The sequence below is a fragment of the Lagopus muta genome, chromosome Z, assembly GCF_023343835.1.
Source record: "Lagopus muta isolate bLagMut1 chromosome Z, bLagMut1 primary, whole genome shotgun sequence".
In the NCBI taxonomy this organism is placed as follows: Eukaryota; Metazoa; Chordata; class Aves; order Galliformes; family Phasianidae; genus Lagopus; species Lagopus muta.
This window is the reverse complement of record NC_064472.1, coordinates 1,702,829-1,725,871: the sequence shown is the minus strand read 5'-3', so window position 1 is coordinate 1,725,871 and position 23,043 is coordinate 1,702,829. Positions and strand designations below refer to the sequence as shown.

Sequence of the window (23,043 nt, the reverse complement as noted above, 5' to 3'; positions counted from 1 at the left end):
CCAGACTTTAGAGTGGAGGTAATACTAGAAAGATGATGGCATTTGGGGAATTTGTTCTTTCAGCCCAGGTATCTCCAGATGAACAGTGGGGCAGATAAGTTACTGACTTTCCAAACATGATCTGTTTGATAGAGAAGTGTTAACAGAGTAGGCCAGCATGTATTGATGTCTTCCTCACATACAGATATGTAAACAGGAGAAAGATTATGCTTCCTGTGTATTCAAGACTTTCCCTATACTCATTTAGAGTAATGTAGATTCATTTTCCAGTCAGTGATGACATTCAGCCTACCAAAAAAGGTACAAACAAAACAAAAAATCAATGAAGATCTCAGTCCTGGTAGAGGAGAATCTCCCTCTGCACCCCACCCCTTCTGTCAGCCCTGGTTGTGGAACATACCTCTTTCATCAGACCTGTCTGATTTAAGTTAGTGTTTGTAACATTGAGAGAAGTAAGAACACTAAAAGTCATATCCAACACGTTTTCACTGGAACTCTGCAATTATTTCAGTCTCACTTTTCATGTATGGACCTCAGAACTCATCCGTGAAGCTGTGTAGCATTAACATTCACCCATCAGAAGCAGTGTTACCAGCAGGAGCAGAAAAGAGTTGATTCCTCTGTACTCAGCACTGGTGAGGCCGCACCTTGATTACTGTGTTCAGTTTTGAGTCCCTCACCATGAGAAAGACATGGAGGTCCTGGACTGTGTCCAGAGAAGGGGAACGATGCTCTGAAGGGTCTGGAGCACAGGTGTTATGGAGAGCGGCTAAGGGAGCCTGGGTCATTTAGCCTGGAGAAGGGGAGGCTCAGGGGAGACCTCATCACTCTATACAACCAGTGAAAGGAGGTGATGATGAGGTGGGGGTCAGCCTCTATCCCCATGTAGTTCTTGACAGGATTAGAGAGAATGGCCTCAAGTTGCACCAGGGGTTGGATATTAGGAAGAACAACTTCTTCAAAAGAGGGGTCAGGCACTGGAACAGGCTGCCCAGGGAGGTGGTGAAGTTGCCGACCCTGGAGGTGTTCAAGTGTTTAGTGAGGCACGTGGTAATCTATTGGGAAATATTGGTGGTAGGAGGATGGTTGGACTGGGTGATCTTGGAGGTCTTTTCCACCCTTGGTGATTCTGTGTTTTATTCTTGCATAAGGCTGCCAGTGCAGAAGATTGCCACTCCTGGGAAGTGCATGTCAAATCTCCTCATCGTCTGCTTGCAAGGTCTCTGTTTTTACACAGAACATAAGAAGAAAGGGTAACAACACGGTGGGGTTAAAAAAAAAGCAAGAACTTGGGAATTTCAGAGATCTATTGAGAAAAGCTGTGCAGAAGTGCTTCCTTGAAATCAGCACAGGAAGTCTAGAAGAGCACAAATCTGTTCTGAACTGCACTGCCTGAATTGCTGGACTAAAACTGATGTGTCTGAGAATTTGCACTTCACCTGTCATCAGGCTGTGCTCACATGCCTCATCAGGACTCAGGACATTCATGGGCTGCAGCTTAAAAAGCATGCAGTTTACAAAAATAGACATGAATGCACCTCTAGTTTCCTTTTGATTTTAGCACTTCTACTTTTCATCATTTCAAGGTTTCTCCTCTTTGTGTCGGCCAGTGGTTTAAAGTTTTATTTTTCTGGAAACTGAAAACTGAGATTTTCATACTCTGGCTGATGCACAGAGCCTTCAAAAATACATCACGGGATTCTTGATTAACAAAGTGAATTAAGGAGTACAGACCAAAAAGTCAATAGGAAATAATGATTCAACTACAAATTTCATATTAGTCATGACAATGTGCAATAAAAAAACAATGTGCCTGTTGCAGGTGGACTTGCACATTTGTAAGTTTGTGCACAGAAATGCAATCAAATTTAATCCTTGACCAGTTAAGTGAAAAGGGTTCACCAGATGTTGAGAGGCCCAGCAAGTGTTGACAGTGGCAGCTAATTTACTAAAGATGCACGAAGTCTGGGGAGGTTACAAGCTCTCATTATTTATTTAGCTAGCCACTTTTCTTGAATTATCAGGTATCCCAGACCCAGTGTCATCCTGGAATATGAAAGCCAAAATACCAGCTGGGGGAAGAGTATTTCTTAACGTGAGGCAATTGAAGGTTGTCAGTTCCGTTCCTTCCATGTGTTGAATTAAGATAACCCTGCGTGGGCTGGGGCAGGTTCTTCTTTCCCAGCCCTTTGTGCTGGGTGGGCGTGAGGCCGGGCATCTGCAGGACGCATGCAGCTGTACTCACGTGGAGGTTTTGATGTCAAAGCATGTTTGCATCGGTCACTGAACCGTTGTACTGTGTGAGATACAGACGTGGACCAGGTGCTCATTGTGCTTATCCTGTGCTGACGCAGAATGGTCCCTGGCACGAGGACTGGTGTCCTATGATAAGAGGGCAGGCAATCTGTGGGCACGGGCAAGTGCTGCAGGCATGGCATGCACAGGTGCCTCTGAGTGATAGGATGAAGTGAGTGTGGGCAGTTGCTGAGAACAGATTACATGGAGAAAGGTAGGAGACAAGAGAAAAAACTTCAGAGATATCAGAGGGAGTTTTTTTGCTTTAACTCCAGAAGCAACAAACAGGAAAACACAAATTTTTCTCCTAAACTTATGAAACGCGCGATCTTTTTGTAGAAACACTCCTGTGGATTAAAACTGCTTTGAAAGGATGAAATCCCTTCTGCTCATAATGAAGCAAAGTAGGAAAAGACTGTGATACAGGAGAGGAAAATTAACTTCCACTATTTAACCAAGTTTTGTATATTTCTGCCACTTAAAAAAACTTTGCCAACATTTGAGCTAAGCTTACAGTTCCTTAGGAAATAATTAGGGGCGGTTCTGTGTCCAGGACCAGCTGCAAAATGGCTGATATTGAAAATGAAGGGCAGTTAAGACATTGTTTCTTCTCGTATTAAAGGGTAATTTTTCAAAAACACGTTTGTCTCAATTGGAATAAATAATCAAATATTTAAAATTAAAAAAGGTTTCAAGACAAGGTTCAAGTTGGAGAAGAAAGTTGATATCTACACGAAAATTAGATCAAAAAAATCTTTTTTTTTTTTAATATAAAATTGGAATTTCAAACCAAGTGTTCACTGTAAATAAGTTTTTAAAAAACAGTATGGATTTGTAATGAAGTATTGATTTTAAATGAAAAAGCATTTGTGTGTTTGTGTGAATAATTGAGTTGAATTTGTTCTACTGTTTTCCTTATGGAAATGTTGACTGACTGTTTTAGTCATTTCTATACTTGTTACCAGCCATTCTTCTGCTTAATGTGTTACTTCATCTGCACGGCCTGTTACTGCCATGTTAATCTGACTGTTACAGATTTCTGCCAGTCCTGTTTGCCCAAAGTCGTGTCCAGCCGCAGTTTGCAGCTCTCAAGCTGCCATCTTCATGTTGATGCTTGCATTTCCTTACTCTGGTTCCTAGGGCAGTGTGCTCAGTACCATCCCAACCGAGATGCAGAGAGAAACACACCCAGCAACTCGGCCCTAGCATCTCCGGGTTGCCAGGCAGATACAACTTCACAACTTGTATGCTTCATTTCTGTGGGAGACTGCAGGTGGTTGTGAAGCACTGTGTCAGGCATGATCTACATGTAGTGGAGGCCAATCTGTTTGATGGGTGGAGGAAGGGGAAAGGGAAAGCCAACTTGTCTGGGTATAACCTCTCCTTTTCTCTACAGCAGGTGGAAATGCAATGGCAGCTCGTTAGAGATCCAAAACAAGAACCTTCTTTCCATTTGCTCTTCAAACCTTAACTACTCCTCCCAGCTCTCCTTCTCTGTCCTCCTGCTATCATGTACCTGACTCAGCAGATGGTGTCATTGGTGACCAGAACAAGACCTGAATCAGGCGACCAGAGCACCCTTATGCCTTAAGTACTCTTGTCTTTCCACCAAAGATTCAAAGCCTAGTTTATGAGGGGATTTGAGCTCGTTTTCAGGTCGTTAGCCAATTGCTGATGATAAACTGTTATGACCTCCAGTTCGTCTTGGTGCATTTTGTTTAGTCTTTTCTGCGACATGTTCTCTTGAAAAGCAGAGAGTATCATACTAGCAGTTCTTTTTACAGATTTTAAGCCAGTAATTGAAATTGGAATTATATCTAATACCTCCTATTTTCTCTCCAAATTAAAAAAGAAAAATAATGTTTTCGTCTTTGGTGGAAAAGCATAATTTATTGCCATTTTCCCTATGGAGCATTATTTTCCTTTAGTTTCCATTGTTGGATCTGACAAAATGCACGGCAATCTAGTATAATTTTCATATCAATAAATCTGACAGCATTTTTTCCCCTTAATGTCAAAATGCAGCTGAACTAAGATAATGATAACTGTGTAGTACAATTGCTTTGGTAAAAAGTATTCATGAGCCAATACACGTTAAAAATTGTTGCCAAGGCTCTTTTCATCTGTGGAAATTGCTTTTAAAATAATTTATTCCCTCAAAAAAAAAAAAAAAAAAGAAAAAGAAAAAAAAAGAGGAAAGAGGCATCTGGTCTTCAGAAAAGCAAAGATGAAAGCAGATTTAAAAGAATGCAACAGGGAACATTAGGCAAATATGTATTTATGAGGTGATGCATGAGTGCTGGGGGTTAGTTCATGACCCTGTAATCAAATGGGTGATGGAAAGAATAATCTCTACTGCTCCATCTTTTCCTGTTAAATATCTGTATTTCTCAGAGTTGAAATGGAAAGCAAAATGTGATCATAGATTTGAAAGGTTGAAGATAATGGGACCCATCGCATTTTTCCTCCGAGCTCTGGTTGCACTCAGGGTCTAAACTGATGTTCAACACTTGCATGGAGCAAGCGTAGGGTATTGGCCCAGCCAGCAGGTGCCCACATCATTTTAAACCACCACAATAAGCATGAATTGTTTTCTTCTTGCCACCTGAGGCAGGGAAGCCTCTGTTGCAATGGATCTTGAAACAGACTGCTTCTTGGACTCCAAGGTGGCGCGCTGGGAGGCATCAACCTCAGCTCCTGCCCTGTGCCTCCATGGAGATCACCAGAACAACCGTGTGGCTTCTCCTCCCCATCTCCCCCCTCCCTTCCTTCTCTCCTCCCCATCTTCGTCTCCCTTTCTTCTTCCCACTCCCTTCTCCTTCTCCCTCGGAGGACAGCATCCCATATCCTTCCCTTTAAATTCTTCTCATCCTGCTTTTCCCCTTCTAGGAACTCTCTGGAAAAGATGCCCACGGTAGGGTTTCCTTGAAGGAAATGAAAATATACCCAGCTGCACTATGCTGTTTACGAGAGGCAGATTCCAAGCAAGCCTTGTGACCACCTTGCTCCTTGGCCATTAGCTCCCCTCGTATTTTCTTACTGACTTTGATGGGTGTCTGCAAGGAGCTGTGGCACCTTGCAGCTGTGAGAGGGAGCAGGGAAATGTCGCAGTGGAAGAAGCTGGGAAGGAAAGGGAGAACGAGCAGAGGTGTCTTTATGTCATGTAGTCAGATGGGCAGAATGGCAGGGAAGGTTTTCCTGCTGTTCCTTCCTTCACACCAGCTCTGTTAATACCAGCAGGACATCATTTTTCAGAATATGTAGTTTGGCATCCTTTCTGAGGTCAAATGGTTTACTCTGGTGGGGGAATTTGTGGCCTACGGAAAAGATGTAGTGAAGAATCACCCAGAATGCCTCTAGCAGTGTACAAGTACATGAAGTACCTAAAATCCTTAGATTTTGGAATCTTTTGAAAAATAAAAGGTTGTTTGTTTGTTTGTTTTTGCAAGACAGATGTTTGCATACTACTTAGCTTTTTAGTTATTTTGTTGATGGAAGACATCGGGTGTATTTCACTTTGTTTTTGCCCAAGTTCTGTTTTGCTGTACCATTTTGCTACTGCACAACTGTTTGAAAGTAAGATTTATTCAGGAAATTGGAGTTGGCCAGCCTCATTCCATTTCTCTCACCATAGAAATGGCAAACATCAAGCCACAGAATAGCTCTCAGCACAAGTAGCCCAATGAAATTTAACCAGATGATTTCTCCAGGTATCGCTACAAACGTATTGTAGAATTCAGAATCATTGAATCATCCAGATTGGAAAAGACCTTCAAGGTCGTTGAGCCTGTTCATCAACCTGACCTACTGAGTCCCTTTACTAAATCATGACATTTAATGCAACTTTGAATCGCATTCCACATGATACTTCCTCCCCACCTATTTCCTTCACATGTATATTTATATGTATACACACATACACACACGTCTCTATGATGCCAATGTGACTATCAGCACAGCAGCTATATAGTACCTGTGGAAGCCACGCTTCTGTCAATATTTGCATTGGTCTGCATATTTCTGTTAGCATTTAGAAATGTCTACATGACATGCACGAAAGCATATTCTGTGCTGCCGTGTATTTGTGCAGGCAGGCTGAAGGATTCTGCTTCCCAGCACAAATCACTTTGGACAGCTGCAACGTCTCCCCTGTGAGTAGCTGTGCACAGCAAACTGGATTACAGCTACCGCTGGTAATGCTTGGTCTGGATTTTTAAATCACGGCGACTCCTTTTTTGGAAATGCTTGAACCTATGTGGCAGTTTACTGTCTGTTAGAAAATACGTCATATCATTTTAAAAATAATTTTAAACTTAAGATTTCTCTTATCTGCAGGTGCACAGAGCAAGATGCTGCACTTTATGGGACAGCGTTTGAGAACTGACAGCTAGGCTGACCTGTTCAACTCTTGCTGAATGATGCACAAAAATCGTGGCTTCCCCAGAATTCTTGCTGACCTGAATGAGGGAAACTTGAGACTAAAATGAGCAGAATGAGGAACATTTTTCACAGCACAAGAGTTATGCCTACGAGGATGACCCCACGTTAATTTCAACAAATTCTAGCTCTTCAAAAATCAGTGTTTTATTACACAAGAAGCTCGAAAGTATTGTTCAGATGTGAGGAATCCTGAAAATACTTGCATAACATGGAAGACAACACAGGTGTTGAAAACTTATTTAACACGGAGGAAAATACTTGCTGTGCAAGGGATGTATCACAGAATGGTGATGTCCTAAGTAATTTTAACAGCATGGTCTGTGTCGCTGCTGGAAAAGCAGAGAAAAATTGCAGCAGACAGGTGCATTCCCACCCTACAGATCTGTTCAGTGATTGTGCAGACAACTGCTGCCTTTACATGGAAGACTTTGTTTCTGGCCATTCCCTGGCAGATGTCCAGGCATGTGAACAGACTGAACTCCACAGGTCTCTAGCCAGGAACACCCTGCTGAGTGAGCGGGACGGTCCCGTAGTAAATCTGAATTATTTTGTAACAGATGATTCTGAAAATTCTGATAGCATTCTGGAGATCCATCCCAGTATAAGTGATGACCTTTATGATTATGGCCTCGAGTTCTTAGAATGTTCAGATGTGCTGACGGTACATGACAATGAAATCTGGGAAGAGAAATTAAGGTTTTTATTAGAAAGCGATGATGAAGACGATTTAAAGCTCAGTAAGGATTGTGATGGGTGTGCTTACTTCCTCAGTGAAATGCCGTGCCTGTTTCAAGTGTCAGATAACACTACGCCTATGGATACCACCATTGGCCTCTGTGGTCATCACTCAAAATTCAAAGGAGTAAATGTAAGGAGAGACCCCTCTACTTACAGCCAGTCCACTCTGCAGACGGAGATGACTCTCACTGTTGGACAACACCGAGAGAAAACTACTGGTTTGAAAGACAAAGAGAACTGTAAAGTGCCACTTGCACCTGCAGCCCTTGAAAATGACTATCTTAAAATGGAAGGAAAAGATAATGGAAGTGTCCAGTCAGCTGCAGGTTTCTCAACCGATAAACCACGGAGTGCGGATAATGCGCATGCAGTGGCGGACTTCTCTGCTGGTGACACAGGTGCTGCTTTGACAAATCTGACTTCAGAAACAATGACAGGAGGCAATATAGACACAGACTTGGTGGATGAAAGCTCACTGATACCAGAAGAAGGGAGAAGAAATTTGCTGGAAGAAAATGCAAGGCATGCTGTCTCTACCTTAACAGAAAGTCTAAGAAGAAACCTTTTAAAGTTGTTGAATCCTAAAGAGCTTTGCAGATATGTAAGTAATATAGGTCAGTCTTTTCAGACTGCAGCAGAAGTTGAATCCAGCGCTTTGTTCCCAAGTCAGGAAGGTGTCCTTTCAACACAGATCTGTGAGGAGACAGAAAGCTTGCAAATGCAGGCTGGTTTGTGTCATACAGAAGAGGCAGATAAGGACTCTCGTTGGGAACAGAAAAGGACGTGGGATTTGTCTGAGCAAAATCAGGTGCCATATGAAAACGTCTCACCCAGGGTAAGTAAAGTGTTTATCATTTGATAGTAAGAGCTGTTCTACTGATCTGAATGGTTTTCATCCCTGTTTGTCACAAAATAATGCAAATTTAAATTACTTTGAAAGATACTATTCATGCACTTCTGAATGACAGCTACGTCTGGGAAGGAAATCTGGTTTTGAAAAAGGCCCAAATAATCCATAAGCTGTTCTAATTATAGAGTGAGACTGATAATAGTAAGAGGCACTAATGGGACTCTGGACAGCTGGATAGGGAAATCTGATATTTTGGCTATCGCACAGGTCTTATCAAAGCAATGTTTCTTTCAGCCAGAAAGTTTCTCACATCTCTTTTGTGAGCAGAGAACAGCTTGATTTACTTTAGTTTATATTCGAAGAACAAAATTGTCTCCATTTATGGTGCTGGAAGCTTTAAACATCGACAAAGGTTTACTCTGAATTTATACCAAGGAGGGGAATTTAATCCAGAGCATTAATGTTACGGAGATAAATCGAGCTCTGCTTTTCTTTTTAAAAGTAAAGCAATGAAAAGTTTAGACATTCCAGTGGAAATGTAAAAAGCAATAACACATCAGGCCACCAAATTGATGCTCTCCAAGGACATACATATTTTATGTAGTTGGAAATTGACGTGGGAAATCGGCATGCTGACAGCACTGTATCACTGATACGGTGCTCCACCAACTTCCCTAAGTGAGAATTGGGTCAAACTTTTTATTTCTGATAGTGAAGCCTGAAGATACATATTTATGAGTATTAAATCATAAATATTCTCACTTTACTGATTTTAAAGTACATAGCCGAGTGCACAAAAAAAAAAATAAAATAAGTTATAAAAAAATAAACACAAGCTTTTTCCAATTCTGCAGCTCTGCCTCATTTATATTCTTTAATAATGTCTCCCAGCTGAGAATCAGAGATTGACCATAATCTGGTCACTGGAGTGCCTTAAGCAATCAAAAGTCGCTAAATTCTTACGCCTGAAAAGCATCCATAAGTTTCTCTGTTTTTATGGTACATAAAATTCCCATCACATTTTAGCAGCGCATAATGTACTTACAGACAGAGAACAGTCCCCTACTGAAATCGACTGACTAATAATTTCCTGATGTTTTGTGCTGCTGTGCTTTGCATGAGGCATTTTTTCGCTTCTTCCAACTGCAGTGCAATAACTTAAATACCAGAACTCGTAAAGAGCAGCTTACACTGGTGTAAGTTCCATGGCCAGGTTTCAGATTGGCTAGTTAAGATTCTTTCTACCTGCAGTCAATAGGGATTCTTCGGGCATCCATGACTAAAACTCTATATTAGTTAAAAATTAGGACAGAAATGCCTGCACAGAAATGGGCTATGTATTACCACAACCCCAAACCCGGGTTTTAAATCACGAAGAGCATGAGGATTAAATTTAGAGGTAAATTCCAAACTGTGTGATCTTGACAGGGAACCAAATAATCTATCCCATCTAGAACCTACTGTCCACGACACAAGAAATAGGTGGGCAGCTTCTCACAAGACCCATACAGAAAGCCAGAAACTCGTCAACAATCTGCTACTGGAACCTAAGAAAGGCTAGAGAGAATCAACCTCCTATTGCAGCACAGAGGTTTACGTAGAAGCACACGGTTGCATTAGCTGGAGCTCCGTGTTTGGGACAGCTCTGCAGGACATTTTGCAGGAAAAATCATCGGTAACCACTTTTGAACAGTTTTCTGCTTTCCTTCTCTGTGGGATGGATCAGATCTGCTTAGAGCTACATAGCAGCCATGGAGCAACAGCACTAATTACTCTAGGATTTACACTTCCTTTCTTTCCCATTCTCCTCGATGCCAAGCAGCCTCTTACTGGAAATTGCAGTCTGTCCTGTCCAGCTGCTGTCCTGGGTGACCTCCTGTCATTAGATAGACAAAGTGGGAAGCTGCTGACTCTTCCTGCGCCCTTCCTGGTCTAGTGCCAGGTGAAATTCTGTATTTATTTAATGTTGCAAAACAACCTAATAATATAACAAAAAAAACAACGGTATGGGCTGTATGATATCACATGCAAGAGAGCCAGGAAGCTTCAGGTCTGCAAAGTTTTCATTCAAGATGCCATCCTTACCTAGTATTCAGCCAGCACCCTCAGCATGAGACCCTCCTGAATTTCATTCAGGGCCGGCATCATCTGGCCTACTGAATGTCAGTGATTTGCATGGAATCGTAGAATCATGAAGGGTTGGAAAACCCTCCAAGATCACCTAGACCAACCATCCACCTACCTCCAATATTTCCCACCGAACCATGGCCCTGAGGGCTACGTCTACCCTTTTCTTAAAGATCTCCAGGGATGCTGACTCCACCACCTGCCTAAACAACATGTTACAGAGCCAGACCACTCTTCCAGAGAAGACATTCTTCCTAATACTCAATCTGAACCTCCTCAGTGCAACAAGAGTCCATTTTCTCTCATCCTATTTCTGTTACCTGGCAGAAGAGGCCAACACTCACCTCGCAACAGCCTCCTTTCAGGGAGTTGGAGAAGGCAACAAAGCCTGCCCTGAGCCTCCTCTTCTCCAGACAAAGCAATCCCAGTTCCTTCAGCTGCTCTTCATATGACTTGTAGTTAAAGTCCTGCTGGAACTGGGAGGTTCAGAGAGATTCCATGGCATAAGCAAAATTTTTACTGTCTATACTGTTAGCTCATGAAGAATGATATGTCGTGGTAGCTTATTTATGGAGGATTTTAGCTATTTATGGAGGATTTTTTTCCTGCTGTTCATCCTGCCAGATCCTCTGTTCATCCTGCCAGAGATTCTCTTTGCTGATTATTTTGTTCTCTATCAAGTCAGAACAGCTTGTTCTCATAAAGTTTGAGTTACAACTCAGTTTGATTATCCTTAAATTTATATCACCTCTAGATATTTCTGAATTTCATTATAGCAAAGTAGGGAAGGAAGACTGGCACAAATCATCCATGTGATTGGGTAGTCTGGCAGCGAACAAGAGGATTTTGTCAGATTCCAGGGCAGCCAAAACTGCAAGAATTGCATAGGCCAGTGAAATTGTCCACTGTGGTACTGGCAAAGATTTGCTGCTGTATGATATCCTAGGAGCTGCCATGTGTGATGGAGAACTGCAGTTCTGCGTGTTTTGTTGAGGAGGCTAAGCTTAGTGAGTGCAGAAATGCAGCTGTGCACTGTGTTCCAACACTGCCGTGAAAGAAAGGGTGTGTGCTGGGAGCAGCAAGAAGAAACGTGGGGATAAGTAAGGGAAGGAAGGAATTGTGTTATACATCAGAAGAAGAAAAGGAAATCGAAAGGGTGCCTGTACATCTGTGATAGGAATCAGTTCAAGGGGGATCAGATTGAAATCCAGCAAATGGTTTCTTGAAGGCCAGTGAACAGCTGTCAGATAGGAACAGGTTTAATGGCAAGCAGTGAATACAAAGGGTGAGGACTGACGCCCCAAACCACTGATGAGTAAGAGTTACTACACATTTTGGGGGCCTGTAAGGAAGATGGAGAGGGATTTTATCAGAGAATGGATAGGATGAGAGGTACAGATTTAAACTAAAAAGGGGAGATTTATGAAGGCAGTGAGGCCCTGGCACAGGCTGCTCTGAAAAGTCCCTAGAGGAGGTGCTCAAGGCCAGGCTGGATGGGGCCTTGGGCACCCTGATCTGATGAGGGACAAGCTATTCATAAACTATGGGTATTGACAAATATAAAAACTGAATCAACAACAACAACAGAATAATCAGATGCATTTCAATTCAAGATTCTGGTTTGGGTCTGTGCCAAGCAACAATCCTAATTTTCAATTCCATCATGTTTCTTTTTCTTTCTTATTTGTAGAAGCAAGGTGACAGTCTTAAAACCTGTGCCCGAAATTGTGACAGACAACGTATAGAGCCTGAAACAGAAAAGGAAGGCATCTTCATGACTTGCGAGAGTGTAGGAGTCATCCATTCAGCTTCAGAAGCACTCTGTACTGAGAAGACATCACAAGCAAAAAATGCAAATTTACAGGCCTATTCTCAACACGATGCTCCTTGTGATAAGAGAGAGAGTTGTCACCAACAAGTCTTCTGGGAACAAGGAACGGGTATTAGTAGTAATGACAACAAGTCTAAGAATGACACTCCACCTTTTCCTTTATGGGACACAGACTCTGTTCCTGATAAACAAGAATGTTTATGTGCTGTTCTCTCTTCTGCAAAGCTATGTGATGAGCCAGGGGAGAGAGGACAAAGGTTTGATTTTGACTCACGTGACAGCAATGACACAGATACTCTCTGCAGTATATCATGTGATGCATCCCTGTTTGAAGCTAATCCCCAGTCAGTTCTGGAATCTGGAGAACCTGGGTGCAAAGGAGAAGCCGATTTAGCTGCAGTGCATGACAAACTGTGGAAACTTTTTCACGAAGATGACTCAGACTGTCAAATCCCATTTGAAAACTGTGGAATCACAAGTTTAGAAATGAGGCTGACAGATACCAGAGTCACAGAAATGAACTTCTTGCAGGAGACCTGTTTTGATCATCCTTTGCCTCAAAATCTGATAGAACAGCAGGAACCTATTACACAACCACCTACTAGAGAAAGAACAGAGAAAGAAGACTGCAGCGTTTCTAATATCCTACCGAAAACAGATGAAGCATATAACAGTGTATCCAGAGGAAATGTTTTTCTCACAGAAGCAGATGGTACGTGTCTAAGTTCTAGCAGTGGAAATAAAGCAGAAACACTACCTGTTTGTACTTCAAAAGATGTCTTAAATAGAGAGGTGTGTTTGGAGAAGAAGCCAAATCAAATAATAACTGACAATAATGGATCCATTCGAATGACGGTTTCTTGGGAAGGAAAGCTTGCTGTTAATAACACTTTCCAGACACGTGATGTGGAATCCCTTCAAGTATTAAAAAGTACTCAGAGTAGCAATTTAGCAAGTGACAATGAAAATTCAGCTTCTGTGCTAGATAAGTCACACGGGACAAGTAGGCAATTACTTCACACTGAGCAGAACAGACCCTTGGTAAATAAGACTATAACTAAGAGCACAGATGAAGATGACTGTCATTTTAAAGACTGCTATCCAGCAAGAAATAAACTGACATATTTCCCTGAAGGGAAATTTGTTCTCCCCAGTAGTTCCTCTGGTGAAAATACCCATCAGTTTACACATGGAAAACACACTTCTGTTAACGCCATACATGAAAGTTGTGAAGGTGATTTGCATGAGAGAAGAAATCACTCAGACTTGAATGCACAAAATGGCACTAATTCTGGCAGTTATCATCTTTTTAGAAATGATGGCTGTCAAGATGTTCCAGTTGTTTCTAATGCAGAGTACAGTCACCTAATGAAACTGCCCAATTTGATTAAGACTCCTGAAAACATAACATGTAAGAATCTACCTCACAATTCATGCCAAATGACGGAATTACAGGAAAAAGAAACTGTATTCACTCCCTCTTCTGAGAATCCCTTATTAACACATTTTTGTGTAGAAGTGCCCCAGTATGAACCAAGTGAAACAGAAAAAGAACAGAGAGGCATTTGCATAGCTGATGAACAAAGGGCTGAAACTTCCTGCAGCTCAGGAGTTAGAGAGGTTTCAGAGAGTCAGCCTGCAGCTTCCCCTCCCAACATGTCAGAACAACAGGTATTTTTCCTTGACAACACCTTTAAGTCTCATGAAGAGCTAAAACCAGATTCTTCAAATAATGGGAATGTAACATCAGCATCAGTGAGTACCCCGCTGCCAAGAGCAGTTCAAAATGAGTACAGCAACATAGCAAACGATGATTACAGAGATGGCAGCAATCAGATGGACATCCAGCAAGTAACCGTAGGAGAAACATCACCATTCTTCATACCTGTAAATCAGTCAAAGGGCATGGTTCACAGTTTGTCAGCAATGGGATCGTCTGGCACAGGAAGTCAAGCACAAGCAGAATGCACACAAATTGTTGTCAAAGTAGACGAAAAAATGAGTAAGTTGGGAACTTTCTGCAAAGCATTGCAGGATGAGTTCCACAAGGTACCTGAAGCACACAAGGAGAGAGCAAACTTGAGTGAAAACAAGCAAGAGATTCAAAGAGCTATTGAGTACAGCCCAGACGATGCTGAAAGGAAGTTTCCTTTGCACACTTTAATTAGCTCCAAGGCTCAGAGACAGATTAGCAATAATATCACTAAGCAGACCTCTCCTGATTTGACCTCTTCCAGCAAGCTGACTGAGTTTGACTATTCAATTAAGCCTACTCAATGTCATAAAGATGGAGAAGTCATGACACCAGAGACTGCAGCAGATGGTTTAGCTGGTTTGCCACCAGTTGATTCAGGAGACAACCTCTATTTTCAAAGGCAACCACCCTACAGCACTACTCAGCCATACTCCCTGGCGTTGACCGCCTATGATCCATTCCCTGTTAGTGCAAAAAGGCTAGAGAATCAAGAAAGATCGAAGTCCTGCCAGACTTTACCAACTGTTGCTGAGCCTGAGCCCATCAAATGTAAACAACACATAGCAAGGAGTGGGAATGTAGCCACTGGAGCAAAGAAGAAATTACCTCCAGCAACACTATCAAAGAAGCCCCGACTGTCAGAGAGGGGAAATGCTAGTAAGGATCCTAGCTGTGTTAAAAGTGAGGCCAACATCGTCTACAAAGAAAACAAAAAAGAGCAAAGGAAGCTGATTTCAAAAAAGGATAGCAAAGGTAAGAGAAAACTGATTTTTGTTTCGGTCCTTTCCCATCCTTCAGTCTTCAGTAGGAAGATAATAATGGTTAAACACACTGCAAGCCTTCTTCAGTCAAAATCGCATCAATCAGAAGTGTCTTGCCATCACTGATGTTAATTTCTCACTGTGATGACTTAACTGTTTGTATCCCTATGCCACAGAACTGATATCTCCCTAGAATCCTTTTCCTACCTGGCAAATATATTTATGAACTTCATATCCTTTTTGAATTAGCTACTTCTTTGTCAACTCAAGTCAGTTACTATAGAGGTGGATAGCATGGTGGTAGCACATGACAGCACAGTATAGCAGCTGCTAGCCCAGTACTATCACATTGTTATGTTCCTACGGGCAGCGTTCCCAGTTATGCTCCTACACGGTGGCTCCTAAATGCAATTACGCTATCTTGATTTTGAAATGGTTTTATTGCTAGCAAAGTATTATTGTTACTAGTAGAGTGCCACCAATAAACATAATGTTTTGCAGTTCTATCTGATGACTGATGGCTGGTTCTGCATTCCTTCTCACTGCTATTGCTCAAAAATGACACTGATGAAATTAGCATTTTTAAACTGACCTTAAAAAAAAAGCACAGAAATGAAATGAGAAGAAGGTTGTTTATCAGGGCTCCTAGGAGATTGCTAATGGATAAAACGAAATGCAGATGGGAGCAGCAGTGTAACAGCTAGACAGATGAGATGTTTGTGGTTTCTATGGATACTTTGCAAGGATCAAGCTCTTTCTTTCACCTTTTAATGTTGCTTTTTATGTTCATATGCTGAAATAATTTTAAAGATCAGATAAGACTGAACAGTGACTCAAGGTAAGCTAAAAAACTGTGACACTTGTCAGAGATTCTAATTCAAGTGCAGTCTGATCAGACTTTAAAAAGCAACTTTATTCACATGTGTCCTTTGCAAGTGTGTTTTTGCCTACGAGAAATGACTGTGAAAGGGAATGATGGGAGATGAGCTACACTGAGCAGGAAAAAAGGCTAGACATGGTGTGAATTTGTACAAGGAGGTCTGCTAATATGTCTGCTGGCCCAAAAAGGGTAACTGGAAGCACAGAGCTCTATCAGAAATTACCAGAGAACCTCGTGTATGGGAGAAGGAGAGACACATTCCTTCAAAGTATAACAAGAAAACAGCAACTACTGAGAAAAGCCTAGCTTTTCCAGGTGTCTAAGCCTGGACTTGAAGAATGTTTTAAACATTCAGCTTTTCACTGTTGAGCTGGATTTTCTTCTGCTTCTGACCAGCTGCAGTCCAGCCTGAAGTCAGTGTGTGTTTATACTTCAGAGTGTCTGCATGGTCCTTTACCCAGCGTTATGGAGAGGCTGGTATGCTTAGCGTGGCATTCACTGAGGACATTCTCTTTTGTATTATTTTCACCTCCAACAGAAATTGCTCTGTGGCCAGGGCAGGAAAACTGGAGCCTTTCGTTCTATTTCCAGTGCTGTCACATACTCTCTGCGCCATTTCAGCCCTGATTCATGAAGGTTCTTAGGCCTAAGGACTTAAGTGGTTACAAGGCAAACATAGCAGTGAATCCCAGGTGCCTGACCCCTTGGGTCGGATTCAGCATTCCTTGGGCATTAGAGGGGGAAAGTTAGGCTGCTGGCATGGGGATTCCTGAGAGAGAAGTGTCATGCCAGCTCATTCAGCTTGCAGCAGAATTAACACGGCAGGAAATGCGACACCCAGCATGTTGCATCCCTTACGCCTGGCAGGGATGTCTCACTCGAGTGCAGGGATGTGTCATGATTCCCAAACCTCTCCCTAAGCGTATGTCCATTCCCTCTCACAACAAAAATAAGCAAAACCCATTTCTTAACTTCTTTTCTCAAGGCGAACAGTGACTCTCCCCATCTCTCTCAGGCTTTGTGACCAGCACCATTGCCCAGGACACATCATGCGGGCTCCAGCCTACACCCTGAGCCATGGGTTCCTGATGCCACAGCCATGTGCCTGAGCAGGGAGCTGAGCCATCAGGGCCTTCCCTGAGCTGGGCAGGATATTTTCCTTCTGGAACCTCAATAATTGATTGTCTCTGCACAGTGGTCCATCTTTGGTAAAAGTACCAAGTCCTGTGACTGGAAAGTAGGGACTGGAAAGCAAATGGCATCCTGTGCTCCATCAGCAGAGGGGTGGCCAGCAGGGACAGGGAGGTGATTGTCCCCCTCTGCTCTGCTCCTGTGTGGCCCCATCTGCAGTGCTGTGTCCAGGTCTGGAGCCCCCAGTACAAGAAAGACAGGGAGCTGTTGGAGAGGGTCCAGAGGAGCCACAGAGATGAGCAGGGGACTGGAGCACCTCCCCTACGAGGACAGGATGAGGGAGCTGGGCTTGTTCAGCATGGAGAAAAGAAGGCTGTGGGGTGACCTCATGGCAGCCTTTCAGTACCTAAAGGGAGCCTACAAACAGGAGGGGAATCAACTTTTGGAAAGGGGAGATAACAGCAGGACAAGGGGAAATGGCTTGAAGTTGAGGGAGGGAAGATTTCAGTTGGATGTCAGGGGAAGTTCTTTGCTATGAGAGTGGTGAGGTGCTGGAACAGCTGCCCAGAGAGGCTGTGATGCCCCGTCCATCCCTGGAGGTGTTCAAGGCCAGGTTGGATGGGGCCCTGGGCAGCCTGGGCTGCTATGAAATGTGGAGGTTGGTGGCCCTGCGTGTGGCAGGGGGTTGGAGCATCGTGATCCTTGAGGTCCCTTCCAACTGTGGCCATTTTGTGGCTCTGTGACTCTGTGACTTGCTTTAGATGCAGGAAATGAATTATTTGGAGACGGAAATAAAGGCCACTGCCATTGCCAAGTGCTTTTGCTATTGGTGGAGCCAATATCTAACCGCTGATCGTGGGTTCCTCCCTCCAGCTGTGTTTGAAGGAAATGGGACCATCGCTGCACCTTACAATAAAAACCAATGCTGGCAGTGTGGATTAGATGTGTCACAAGAGCACCCTGCAGACCGGGTGCCTCATGGGACTTGGAGTAGTTTCTCTCAAAATCTGTGAGTGGGTTAAAAAATGCACCAGTTACAAGAATTCAGCTAGGTGAATTCTAACGTTGTAACCCCATGGTGTGCTGGACCTTTGTGGCGTCTGTTCTTGTACCAACAAAACTAGCTACCCATTCAGTCAGTGAGAACGTGTTCTGAGCAAGAGTTCATTTTATGTTGTTGCCCTTTCAAAATAGAGCTTCCCTTGGTTTTATTCCATAAATTCAGAATGTCTTTGCATTGAAAACATTTCCACTGACTGTGGGGGCACTGAATTAGTCTTTTAAAACCTCTCTATTTTAAACCCTTGGGTCTCTGTACTATAAAAAAATGTGGCTCTTTACCAGTATTGCTGGATTCATGGTGTTAGCGTGTGCAGAACAGTCTGGAATTCCATTAAAATTCCAAAACGCTCTCATGATCTTCCAGTCCTAAACTACAGCTCTTCTGTTTCAAGCTCCCAAGCTGCTGCAGAAAATCCAAGCGGAGCTATTCCCCGACTGCTCTGGAAATATCAAGCTGTGCTGTCAGTTTGGAGATATTCATGGAGACTCCACCATTACATGGACTAAAGACTCCAAGCTACTAGCTCAGCTGCAGAGAAAGTAAGTGAACGTTTTTGTCAGGCTGACAGCTTCTGAATAGCTGCTGTGAAAATACTCTGTTTGGCAGCGATTGACTCTTTAAATGTAGTAACAGCATCAGTATTATTGGTGAACAAAATATATTAACAGAGTCATTAAAAAGCGTATCTTCACACAGTGCATTCATTTGTTCTAGTTTGCATTCCATCACTCGTAATTCCTCTCAGCTCATTCATAACCAGTCTCATGGAACTTTCAAGTGCAGTAAAAGCTCATATGAAGTTTCAGCCTCCAGGCCAAGCAATATAAACACGCCTGGTTAATGTGGCAGGCTGTCCTCGTGTGTTGGAAATGAACTGCTGAACCAACTAACATGCAGCGTAGAGCTTGAAGTGATCACTCTTTGAACTTCATATTCTGTATCAAATGGAGCTTGAAGCTGATTGGACTAAAAGACAGAGTTGTATTTCAGGAAAATGATCTCTCCCATCAACGCAGCCAGTGAACTTGACACCAAGTGACTAGAGGCAGCGCAGCGAGAAGGGTGGAAAATAAAGGCCTCTTGAGGTCTTTATCGGGATCATTTCCAGCGTGTCCTAAAACCACATTTTTATGAAACAAGGTTTTTTTTCCACTGTGCAGTAAATTTTTTGTAAAACGTAGTTCTTGAAATTCGTTTGTGTTTCAAAAAATCAAAATCAACACTACTCAAGGCAAAAGAAGGAAAGTTGTTTCCTCCAGAAGGCACGATTCTGCTTAATCTGGAATTTTTATAGCAAGGCATCTGCTAAGATACTATTTTAAGTGGAGAGCAAATATGAATTTTTGAGACTTCCCATGTCATCCTGATTCTTGTCATTTTACCCAAACTGTTTTTGATTATTGTGTTATCACGTTGGCTGTGGATATTACCATATAATATTACGTGCTAGGTAATTTCGCTGTGTTTTAATGAAGAAACACTGCAATGATGAAGAATGAATTAGTTTTGCATTGTTAAACACGATATGTGATAACAAATCAGAAGAGACTCGTCGTTACCATTTTTATTGCACAATGTTCAGTAAAGTTCTCCCTTTAAGCCTCCCTTTAATCGAAGCTGAAATCCAACCAGTAGTTCTGACAGCTTTGTTTGAACCCAAGCACTGTTTGTTCCATTGGAAATATACATAAATCTTTATGATTACATAATGTGGATCATATATATCTTAACTTTTTCTATCAATAGGAAGTAATTGCAAGAAATTATGCAACAAATCTTTAAAATGTTATTACCTGTCAATATATTGGAAAATGTATTGAAAAATACATACTGATAGTGACATTAATAGATGCTAAGTCAGTTCATTTAGAAGCTAGTGTTGGGTAGAATTAGTTCCCCAGTGTTCCAAAGTTCATGAAACTTAATGCTGGCAAGAATACCAACAAAACTGTGCACACCTTCACTAATTCACTTCAAAGAAGACTTAAAACACAGTAGCCCAGTCTCCATAATCCATGTGTGGATTGTCTGCGATTGCTGAGAAGCACTTCCAAGGACATCCAGTGTGGTGCAGTTGAAGATCTTTGTGGTTTAAAAGGAAAAGCATTGTGCTTAGACATAGCACTGTTTCTCTGTGGTTTTACTGCTTCCAGAGTTAGCTTGCATCTGTAAGTACTGCATCTGCACTCCTGTGCCACTGCACCCTCTCCAATAACATTTGCTGGTGGTCCATCACTGAAGCTGCATACACAGATGTCAGACGGCAAATATCTAGCTTGAAAAATGAAAGCAAATGAGTGGGAAATACTGAGTGAGAAATTACAAAGATGGAATGGGGAGGGGCACAGAAGAACAGAGAATACAAAGCAAAAACTGGACATTATTGGAAAAATGGGGGGGAATCTGTAAACACAGGGAAAACAGACGAAGTATTTCTAAAACTGACACCAGCTGAGAACAAGAAAATAAAAGTGGTTAAGCACATTGGCTCCAAAGTGCAGCAGAGTAATAAATACATTCTTAATTAAACCTCTTCTTAACTAACCCGGATTGAATTCAGTCAGCAAGTTTTAATACTCAATCCTGCACAAGATTTATTGATGTACATGCCAAAACTTAACCATATAGTGAGCTAAACTGAAACTTTGCTAACTTGTGCAAAGCCAGGATCAGGCTTGGTTTTCAGTCAGCACAAAGCCTATTGCTTCCAGTCACATCAGTCAGTGCTCAGTGTTTCCAAATATTCCAATGCACAGTTTTCCAAATATTGTATGTATCAACAGGAAGATTTATATTTTCTTGTAGCACCATTGTACTTTATGTATATGCCACGATATGAATGGGAATATTATATTAATATCTGATTTAATTCTTTGTATACAAATTTAGTTGAGCTATGTTTATCTCAGAGTGTAGTAGGAAAATCTATTGTGAAGCACTTAATAGAATGAATGCTTCTAAGAGGCTGAAATAAATAAAATATTTTATCTTCTTGCACCTGTTTTGAATAAGTCTTTACGACATAGACAGAAATTTCAGGGACACATACATGGAAATATCTTTTAGAAATATTCACATGAAAAATGAACATATTCTGTTCCAGTGCCCAGGATGACTCTCCCGTCTCTTTGGCAATAGCTAAAGCCAGTAACAAAGACCAAGGAATGTATTATTGCTGCTTGAGTAACACATACGGAAGGGTGACTGCGGAGTTCAATCTGACTTCTGAAGGTAAATACTAGTTTATAATTCATTTAGTACTAACGACAATGACAGTTTCCATTCATATTTCTTGAAAGTCTCTTTCTTTGTTTCTTTGCAGTCTTGGAACATCTCTCAAATTTTCAGAATTTTGAAGGTAAGCATATGCATCTAGTAAATTGTGTGATTAAATCTTTGTTCCTTCTTCCTTCCAAATAGAAAAAAGGATGAAAAAACATAGCCAAAATAATTAGCAGCTTAGTCATCCAAAATGTGCAGGCTCTTGATTTTGAGGTACAAACTATTCTCAAATCTTTCTACATTCAGTTGAACTGGGTTTATTGTTGCTTATTGTTATCTAAGAATTTACGAAGTTACTAAGAAGCTGCACTGTCCTAGTGAATTTGGCCCAAGACACAGAGTGAGCTCTAAGGAGCTTTTCAGACGTGGAACCCTTTGCATAAGGAAATGAATAGCCATGCTAAGACAGTTGTAGTGAACTGTAGTTGGTTAGCAAATAGCTGGAGTGCAGTAGTGTAACCAGCTTCAGGTGAGTCTCCTAATTTGCTCTGCATTATAATTTTGGTTTTTATCTCTCACCCACTTATAGGACTGTATCACAATTCAGGCTGGAAGGAACCCTAGGGGCTCATCTTCTGTTCAAAGCAGAGTTAGGTATGGGGTGAGACCAGGCTTCTTACGGCTTCATCCAGTGAGGTCTTATTATTTTGGGTAATTATGTGAATACAGCTGTTTAGAACTTGGGCTTGAATTCTGTTGAGGAAAGTGCATTTATGAAGGTACAGGGCACTGTGTAAATTGATAAGCCTATGCATGATACAGTCCAGGTGAAAGTTCATTGGAGATCTGAGGAATACTCAGAATTCACATCTGTGGTTGGACTTGTAGGTTCTTCAGGTGATGCGTAGCTTTGGGTTCAGCTGTAGCATACGATCCCTTTAAATTTTCAGGCTGAAATGCAATGACCAAACACGTCCAGGATTCTACAGATCTGCAGACAGTCTGCCAGAGACATTTTAAGAGTTTTGCCACAGTAAACTATGGGAAGCCCATGTTTTGCTAGATATCTTTCCTTTTTTTTTGTACTCGACTTTGCTCTAACACCAAGAATAAATTCCACTTGAATTCATGGGAGTTTTGTTGATGAAATACCTTCATATAGAATAGAATGGTTTGTGCAGGGTGTCAGAGTACACACCATGGCAGTCTATTCAGTTGAACTTGTCTTTGTAACTCGTCACTAATGTGATGCACTAGCATTTCACATTTAGTAAACAGTGAAACAGCATTGCATCATGGGGCACAATACTGAGTACACAGAGACATAGATGCACACAGTGTACAGAAAGCTGTTTTGGCAGAAAAACTGTATTTGAACACATGGTCTTTGCAAGGCACCTGCTGTGTAACTTTACTCCAAGACACAGGCAGGCATTATGATTTGGAATGCTTTCCCCATATGTTATCTTGTGTTTAATCACACTCGGCATATGTCTGCAACTAAAAATAGGCAGTGCATTGTAAATTGGTTTATCATCCCTGAACATGCTGTACTAGTAAAGAAGTTTGTTCAGCCAATTGTCTGTGTGGTTTTGTTGTTTTTTTTTTTGTTTGTTTGTTTTTAATTTTTTTTTTCTTGAAGAATAAGATGAAACATCTAGTTCCTGGTTAAAATAAACACAGGGCTTCTCATGGAGCAGGACTGTTTCTTAAAGGAGGGGGGACCCAGG

The 23,043-nt window shown here is 41.8% G+C and overlaps 1 protein-coding gene across 2 annotated transcripts in view; it reads left to right on the top strand.

The window, feature by feature from the left end:
- ALPK2 (alpha kinase 2) overlaps positions 1 to 23,043 on the top strand; it is a 41,771-nt gene that overhangs the window by 3,756 nt on the left and 14,972 nt on the right. For both annotated transcript variants that reach the window (XM_048931552.1, XM_048931553.1), the window contains exons 2-6: positions 6,631 to 8,308; positions 12,141 to 15,009; positions 18,483 to 18,630; positions 21,195 to 21,322; positions 21,414 to 21,449. In XM_048931552.1, the coding sequence (XP_048787509.1) occupies positions 6,944 to 8,308; positions 12,141 to 15,009; positions 18,483 to 18,630; positions 21,195 to 21,322; positions 21,414 to 21,449 (4,546 nt within the window). In that variant the 5' untranslated portion in view covers positions 6,631 to 6,943. The remainder of the gene's footprint in view (positions 1 to 6,630; positions 8,309 to 12,140; positions 15,010 to 18,482; positions 18,631 to 21,194; positions 21,323 to 21,413; positions 21,450 to 23,043) is intronic.